The sequence below is a fragment of the Monoraphidium neglectum genome (assembly GCF_000611645.1).
Source record: "Monoraphidium neglectum strain SAG 48.87 unplaced genomic scaffold scaffold02073, whole genome shotgun sequence".
Classification (NCBI taxonomy): domain Eukaryota; kingdom Viridiplantae; phylum Chlorophyta; class Chlorophyceae; order Sphaeropleales; family Selenastraceae; genus Monoraphidium; species Monoraphidium neglectum.
Genome location: NW_014011555.1, coordinates 1 through 8,568, shown reverse-complemented (window position 1 = coordinate 8,568; position 8,568 = coordinate 1). Strand labels below are relative to the sequence as shown.

Here is an 8,568-nt window from a genome sequence, read left to right as displayed (position 1 = left end):
CTCTTGCCCGCCCCCCTTTCCCGCCACACGAGAGCATTTGCTTGTTGGCGGGCGTGGCAGCCTGCGTCGCGCCCCACAAGCGGTCCGCGCATGACTGGCAAAGCAAGCCCCCGTGTGGCGCGGGCCGCGGCTTGGGCGACGCCCTCCACCAATCTGCACGGCAGCCCCTCTTGTTTTTGAATCCTGAGGGGTGCCTCTCCCCAATTCATGCTCCCGTCGAGGTGCGCCGCGCGCTTCACACGGGTGGGGCTCGGCATTTCCTTGCAGGAGGGCGTGGCGCTGCGCCACAAGCAATCTGGACTTTTCAAATTCGCCGCTGCGGCGGAGCGTCTGTTCGCGGGGCTGATTGCCTGCAGCCATCAGCGCCGGGTGCTGTCCCCTTGATTCCCCTCAAAAGCTTTGCAACACATTTAGCCTGTTCCCCGCACAAACATGGGGCCGCTACATCCATAAATCATGCCTATGTCTGAAATGTGAGCACTTTTGTTGTGCAAGACGTTGTTTCGTTGCTTCCCACAATTTCAAAGCTCTGCTGCCCGCCACTCGCCGCAGTACGGTAGGGACACGCAGCCCGTACATTGGTACACACGACTGGACGCGGCGAATGCCGCCGCACTGCGGGTCAAAAATTTGCAACTAAATTGCCCTTGCGAGGAAACAGATACCGCCGCTGTCACATCCAAGCTCTCCATTCTGCCGACTTCTGTTGGAAAACTGCACCCGGACGCGCGCGCGTTGCTGCCCGCGCCGCCCGCTGCAGCCTGTGTCGACTTTCAATTGGGCGCTCGGCAATTGGCGCCTCCCCATCCCACCGCACGCAGCACCAGCACCATGTGTGCTGAAGTGTTTGTCCGGTGCGACTGCACAATTTCGGGGCTTGTCATGGCGTTGGAGGTTTCTTTCGCTGCCACGCCGCAGAAACCGCAAAACAGCTGCCCCATTCCATTCCTCAAACAAATACTGCCGCTCATTGTAACTGTCTAGTTGCGCATGCAGGGTGTTCTGCATCACTTGACTGCTGCGGGATGCTTTTGAACGCTGCAGAGCAATTCACCAGCCACAGCGAGCCTATTGTCGTGGGTTTTCAAGCGTGCAAAAGATATGTGCAAGCGGGCAAGGTGTGCAGTGCGCCGTAAGCAGCTCCAGTCGCTCTTGAATGAGGTGGTGCGGGGTGTGCAGCTTGGCACTGCTGTGGTTGCACTGCAAGTCAGGGGGGTGTTGACTGTTCAGGGGGCTACACCAACTGCAAATGCGCACGGCAAACATGGGTTGCGGCACCTGCGCACTGCTGTCGTGCATTGTGCGTGCGAGTCGGTGGGTTAGTCAATGGTTGATAGTGGTTGATGAACTGTAGTCAATTGTGGTGCATGAGATGTGAGCGGGCAGCAGTAAGGCACCTGCTCAGGGCCAACAATCCCACACATGCAGCTTACACTAGTGCAGCTTCCATGATCCCTTGTGAACCCAGTCACATGGCACGGGCCGGATAGGCGGTGTGGCATGGGACTGAGCACCTCTTACAAGGTCCAGCATCGCCGCCGCTCCTGCTGATTTTTTGGCACACCTGCAAATTTCTTTCGTTGGAGGCGGCGTTTTGTAATGTGTGTGTAATGCTTGCAGTAATCACTGACGTGGCAGTTCATGACGCTTCATATGCTGGCTGTGCACATGCATCGCTCCGAATGCACTGTAGTATCCCTTTGGAACCGGAACACCCCAGGTCAGGTCACTGCCCCAGGTTGGGTCTGATGACATCAGAGGGTCACTGCGTCGGCATTCCTTTTTTTCACCTGACCGGAGTTCATGAATGGGCGTGAGCAGCGCAACGCGCCCACGCTGTAATCATGGATTTGCAATTCTGAATCGCAATTCACCTTGACAGTGTGTAGAGTGATCTAGAGTTTTGATGAATGGGGCCACGTCTTGACGCATTAAGAGCCCAGCTTGAAGAGCTGGAGGCGTTTGAAAGCGTGTACCCCGGCGCCTTGGTACTGGATGCAGCAGAGCGTCATGCACTCGGCCTTGCACGGGATGCTGCAGAAGGGGCAGCAGCAGCTACAGCCAGCCCCTTGCTCGATTGGCTGCCAGACCTCAGTGGCGAGCTGCGGTGAATGGGTTTGAATATTACTGTCATGATTAATTGTACCGTATCTCAGCATGATACTTGTGGTCGAGCTCGATCGGCGGGTGCAGAGACGGGCTGCAGCAGCCGTCGCATTCACACCGCCTGCCTTGCACCACCTCGCGCTGCCTCGCTCCACGCATGCGCCCACGCCACACACACCACGCCCCGCAGACTTGACGCGGCGGGCCTGCACGGCCGCCCCGCAGCCCTGCGCTTCTCGCTGCCGCCGCTGTACCCATCATCGCCAGGCTCGCCCGCGCGGCTGTCGCTGTCGTGCTGCGCCCCGAGGGAGCAGGCAGACGCACTGAACCATGAGCTGCGGGCGCTAGCGTTAGCCGAATGGGCGGGCGCGCCCTGCCTGCTGCTGGCGGCTGGGTGGCTCCTGGTAAGTCCGCGTGCTTCTCCCTCTGCTCACAGGGTTTGCATGGGGCCGACGAGCACGGCGGTCAGCGCTGCCGCATGGCTCGACTCTTCGCACACCCGCGGTCGCCAGCGTCGCCGCGACCATCTGCACGCCCCGTCTCGCGCCGCGCGCCCGCTTGCTGCGCAGGAGAAGGGGGCGGGCGACGAGCTCGGGCTTGGGGCCGAGCCAGGCGCGGCGCCGGGCAGCCCGCCCCCACCGCCACCGGCCGAGCGGGAGCGGCGCATGCGCGCGGCGGTGTGGTTCCATCACATATACAGCACCACCAAGCGCAAGCTCATTGTCGCGTGGGCGCGTGAGCTCGCAATCATGGGTGCCAGCAAGCCGGGCGCGCCAGGTGGGTGGGTGGGTGGGTGCGTGGACGGGCACAGTCACCCCTCTAGTTCGAATCATTTCAGAGGGCAGCCAGCTATGGGGCAAAGTCCTTGTGGAGCAGGCAGCAGGTGCGCCCGAGGTTGCTTTGCACAACCCGCGTGCATGCCACAAGACTGTCGATGCGCTCTGCACTGCCGTGCGCGTGGCGGCACCGGCGTCTGCGCCCACCTGCACACGGCCCTGAACCCCATGCCAGGTGTCATCATCTGCGAAGGGGCCGAGGGCACGGTGCGCGAGTACATCGAGCGGCTCAAATCTCTCAAGTGGCAGGCCATGCAGGTTCGCGCAGAGCAGCTGATTGATGATGACAGTAACGAGCAGCAGCAGCAGCAGCAGCAGCAGCAGCAGCAGCAGCAGCAGCAGCAGCAGCAGCAGCAACAGGAGGGAAACGAGGAGCGGCAACAGCAACAGTGGCGGCGTCGGCGTGAGAACAGAGGCGGCGAAGAAACGAGTAGGGGCCGTAGCGATGTGACGAGCGCATGCTTCGTGGACCCCTTCGTCGAGCTGGCGGAGACAGGCATGTCTGACCTGGCGCGGATGTGCCGGGCGGCGGGGGCGGAAGGCCTGCTGCAAGCGGTGCTCAAGCTGTGATGGGGACCCCGCGGGGCGCCAACCACTCTACTGGCTTGCGGCGGCTGCGGCTGCGGCTGCGGCTGCGTGGCGGCCCCCCTGGGCCTGCCAGATACTTGGCAGTGCAGGAGGCGCGACAATAGTTCGTCACAGCGACACAAGCAGGTGCGGGATCAAGATGACGCGATCCTATTTGACTGCCTGCATGCATGTCCGTGTGATTGCTGCCGGGGATATCAAATCGAGACACACAGCCTGGCCTGTTGACCCACCCCTCCCTCACTCTCTTTGCAGGCTGCCTATCAGGGTGGTTCGGTGGAAACATGTTGCCTGCATCATAGTGTGCTTGAAGAAGGAAGAAATGGTATTTGAGTTGGCATGTAAAGCGCCCTGGCTTCTCTGCATGTGGTGGGGTTACTTCATGGGGTACTACATGCATGCAGACCCTGGGAAGCCTGTCGGGAGTCCTGGCTCTGCAGACCAGCTGATGGTTTAAGGAGCACTGTGACGGTGCATGGTCCCGGTAGAAGCCCGGGACCTCCTGTGCGTCCAACACACCGCTGCCGAAGGGTCAGGATTTTAAGCAGCAGTTCTGTCTCGCTCTGCCACCAGCACATCCGTGGTAGGTAGGTGCCTCTGCGGACGGCGCGTGTGGCAAGCATCTGGTGCGAGAACTTGCACAAACTCCTTGTGCGTATGTGTGTGTGTGTGTGTGTGTGTTATAGGGGTTGATGCGGCGAAGCTCGAGCCACGCCGCGCGCTGAATGCAGGGCAAGCCATGCAGGTTGTCACCTCAAGCGACCTCATAGGCTCTGACTGGGAACATAAATCAAGACTCGCAGGACGCCGCCAGTCCTTGTGCTAGTTTGTCCTTCCAGAAGGACAGACTAGCATAGAATAAGCTGCCTACTCTGTCTCGTGACTGGATGTGTGATGGCGTGCTGATACTGCAGCGGGTGTGGAGCAGCTGGCGAGCAGCTTGAGGAGCGCAAGCTGGCCTCTGTCGTGATCAACCAGCGGCAGGATCCGCGCATGCTGTACATTTTATTTAAGATTTTGTTTAAAGCGATGCGCAGGCTTCAGCAACAGCACGCGCACCTAGGCAAAAGCTGCACACCCCGATCATGATTGAATACACAACTGAAGGTTACAGATTTCAACCGACGTGAAATGCGTCGGCACCGAGTGCTCGTTCTGATGAGCTCGGTTTGACCGAGTGCACAGCTCGATCTGACGCAGCTTTCATACGTGGCCAAGAGGGGCCCCAGAAGCACGTGCAAGCAATGGAATGCATCAATTCAGCTCGGGCGCTGCTGCAGGCGGCCGCGGACGACAGCTACGTGGTGCTCGACAGCAACCCGTCCGCTGCCGCTGCACCGACGGCGGCGGCATCGGCCGCACCCTGGCAAGACACCCAGGAAATACAGATCCTGCTGTCGCTGCTGGGAGCCTACCTCCTATTCTTTGGCCAGGTAAAGGGAAATTCACGCCGGCCAGTATCCACACATGCGTGCGAGTGCCAAGGCCGCATGCACCTGTGTCGGTTCTTGCTTGATGATCCCTACCCCCTTTTCCCCAAATGGTGTTGGATGCTGAACCTGCTGAATGCATCCGACTGACTGCATTCAGCAGCTTCAACATCCCACTGCAGCTGAGTACATGCTGCTCTGTCAGTACGCTCATATGTGCATGCATACGATGTCGACCCCCCTCATACCCGCATGCGCGCGCCCGCGCCTCCTGCGCAGTGCGGCTTTGCCCTCCAGGAGGCGGGCTGCGTGCGCTCGTCCGTCGCCAAGCAGGTGCCCTTCAAGGCGCTTCTGCAGGCCTCGGCGGTGCTGATTGTGTGGTGGGCGGTCGGCCACGCCTTTGCGTTTGGGGAGCGGCAGGGCGACAGGCGGCAGCCGAACGGCTTCATTGGGAGCCGCGATTTTTTCTTGTCTGTAAGGGAGGACCCCGCGGCGCTCGACGTGACGCGGTTCGGGCTGTGGATGATGCAGGTGGGCACGAACGACGACGTTACGGGCCGGGTCAGGTCCGGGCGCTCGGCCGCATCCAACAGACACAGATTGCATGACCAGCCCGGTCCTGCAGCAGCTTCCCACCTCGGCCTCGGCCCTCGTTCTCCCTGCACCCCACGCTCAAAGCCACCGCTGTGCGGCGCGACGCGCCCCGCAGGCCACCTTCGCGGCCACCGCCGTCGCCATCATATCCGGCGCCGTCGCAGAGCGCGCGCGCCTCGTCGCGCACGCGCTGCTCTCGCTCATCTTTGGTGGCTGGGTGTACCCGGTCGTGGTCCACTGGGTCTGGTCGGCCGAGGGATGGCTCTCCGCGCGCCGCGAGGCGGGGGGCCCCATCCTGGGCGGCAACGGCCTCATAGACCTGGGGGGCAGTGGCGTGGTACATGTCACGGCCGGCGCGGCGGCGCTGGCGGGCGCGTACGCCATCGGGGCGCGGCAGGGGCGGTTCTACGCGGATGGAGGGTCGCAGCCGATGCCGGCGGGCAGCATGGTGCTGGTGGCGGCGGGAGTGCTGATGCGCTGGTGAGCAGCTGGAACTCCCACGCGCATTCACATGTGCACACGCGTGCCCGTGTACACACACACACACACACACACGCACGCACGCACGCACGCACGTGGGCATGCATGCACATATGCTTGCACAGAAACGCATGCGCGCGCACACGCACACACACACACACACACACACACACACACACAGTGTGGTCTGCGTACAGTTGGCTATAAGTTGCCCTGTCGCTTGCAGGCAATCCTATGGGACCTGCGGTTGAAAAAATACAAGCATGCGAGCACCACTGCATGCTCAGCACTGTACACGGCCCCACTCAGCCATGGCCGTCCCCACACCACCCCTGGCCCCCCCTTACCCTGCACTCCCTGCGCCGCAGGTTCAGCTTTTACGGCCTCATCCCCAGCAACGTGCCCCTCATGGCCACCAGCAGCGCCGTCTACATTGCCTCCCGCGCCGCTGTCTCCGCGACGCTCGCCGGCGCGGCGGGCGCCGCCGCGGCCGCGGGGCTGGACGGGGCGCTGCGGCGGCACATCGACCACCGGCCGGCGCTCGACGGCGCTATGGCTGGGCTCGTGGCCATCAGCGCAGGCGGGTGGTGGGGGGTCTCTGGGGTTGAGAGCGAGGGGCCGTGCGGCGCCGTGCCTGAAGGAGAGGGCTGGGAGCCGGGTCTGTGGGTGGGGGGCGGGGCCAGGGCTTCAGCTGAGGTTGAACACTCCGGCTTGCCGCAACGCCCTGATTTTTGACAGGTAGGAGCGTCTCTGCCCCCCCTGCATGGTGATCCCGTCCCGCCAGCCTGGGGCATCCTCACCTTGCCCGGCCGCGCCGTGGGCCCCTCGCCGGAGCGCCCCCCACGGCGGAGGGGGCATCCCCGCGCCGCCCTCACACCCGAAGCTGCGCCCCTCTACTCCCCAAACCTCAGGTGCGTCCGTCGTGGAGCCCTACGCCGCGTTCCTCATCGGCGCCCTGGCGGCCCCCCTGTACCTCGCATCCGTCTGGGCGGTGCACGCGCTGCAGATTGACGACCCGGTCAACGCGGCCGCGGTGCACCTGCTGCCCGGCTGCTGGGGGCTCGTCGCAGCCGGCCTCTTCGCTACGCCGGTGGGCGGCCAGCGGGCCCCGCGCGCCTCGCCCGCCGCTCCCCGTCTCCCTGCCTCCCTGTCAACCGCGCGCCGCGCTTGCGTTGGGACTGGGGCTGCTCCCGTGCCGGGGTGGGCGGTGCGCATGACTAAGCGCTGCATGGAGCACGGGCTCGCGCCCACGCGGCCCCATTTCCTCCCGAAGACTCCTGCAAGAAACGTCTACCAACCCCTTGTCACACACAGCTGTGCTGGCCCATCAAAAAGCAACACACACATATACACACAAGCACGCACGCGCGCGCAAACACTCACACTCACACACACACACACACACACACACACACACACACACACACACACACACACACACAAACACACGCACGCGCGCACCCTTCGCAACCATCAGGAGCTCCTGGCGCTCTCAGGCTACGCCGTCACGACGCCTCGCGGCACCGGGCTGCTGTACGGCGGCGACGGCCGCCAGCTGGCGCTGCAGCTGCTGGGGGCGGCCATGATCGCCGCGTGGTCTCTGGCGTGGTCGGTGGCGGCATTCCTGGGGATGAGGCGCGCCAAGCTGCTGCGTGTTGGGGTCGCGGACGAGATGATAGGTGGGTGCGCACGCGTGTGTGTGTGCATGTGCACGTGCATGTGCATGTGTATGTGTGCAAGAGAGTGTGTGTATGTGGGCACGTATGTGTCCATGAGAGTGTTTCTTTTTGTCTGAGTGAGGTTGTGTGTGGGATAGAATGTGTGTGTGTGTGTGCGTGTGTGGATGGGGTTTGGGCAAGGGGAAATGTGTTTGGTGGCGGGGGCGGCGTGTTGGCCAGGGGAGGGGGGACTGGGGCCAGGACAGTGCGGTTGTGGCTTACTAGTAGTTGCAGCGGCGAGTTTGTGAGAGCGGGGCGGTTGCAAACGCATGTTGACGGGAGGCAGGCGATGCAAGAAGGGGAGGGAAAAGCAGCAGGGGGGTGCATGGGGTGCGAGCGGACGGTTCGCTTTCCAGGGCTCCGCCCTTGCGCACGGCTGGGCCGCCCTTGCCCCAGAGTGGCCCAAGAACTCTACCAGTGCCCCGAAGGGGTGCAGCCGCGAGACTCGCGCGCCAGGGCTCGACGGCCCACGTGCCGCGGCGCGCGACCGGCGACGCACGCCCCGCATGCAAGGACGCCCCGCCAGCCCGCCCGCCGTCCGCCCCGCGCCCCGCTGTGCCGGCGCCTCCGGGCTCGCAGGCTGGTACGGCTTCGTGGACGCCAAGGCTGACGTGGCGCCGCCGGATCAGCAGCACCTGGGGGCCCGCCCGCGCCTGGGCCCCGTGGATTCGTCGCTGGCCGACATCCACCGCTTCCTGGACGACGCTGACGAGGACGGCAGCGAGGCGTGCGGCGACACGGGGGACTACTACGCGGCGCAGCGCGCCGCCGGCGCCGGCAGCCCCGCGGCGGCCGCGGCGGCCCGCGGCGCTGGCG

At 63.7% G+C, this 8,568-nt stretch overlaps 2 protein-coding genes across 2 annotated transcripts; both read left to right on the top strand.

Annotated features, from left to right (window-relative positions):
* Window positions 1–1,101: 1,101 nt before the first annotated feature.
* On the top strand, window positions 1,102–3,512 carry MNEG_9815 (RWD domain-containing protein 2B; the record flags this gene model as incomplete). The annotated part of the gene is made up of 4 exons (XM_014041713.1): window positions 1,102–1,118; window positions 2,297–2,510; window positions 2,676–2,883; window positions 3,118–3,512. The coding sequence occupies 4 exons, from the start codon at window positions 1,102–1,104 to the stop codon at window positions 3,510–3,512; spliced, it is 834 nt and encodes a 277-aa protein (XP_013897167.1).
* A 1,262-nt stretch (window positions 3,513–4,774) lies between these two features.
* On the top strand, window positions 4,775–8,362 carry MNEG_9814 (Ammonium transporter 1 member 2; the record flags this gene model as incomplete). Its single annotated transcript, XM_014041712.1, has 7 exons — window positions 4,775–4,963; window positions 5,240–5,491; window positions 5,670–6,034; window positions 6,403–6,692; window positions 6,946–7,124; window positions 7,512–7,717; window positions 8,332–8,362. The coding sequence occupies 7 exons, from the start codon at window positions 4,775–4,777 to the stop codon at window positions 8,360–8,362; spliced, it is 1,512 nt and encodes a 503-aa protein (XP_013897166.1).
* Window positions 8,363–8,568: the final 206 nt, after the last annotated feature.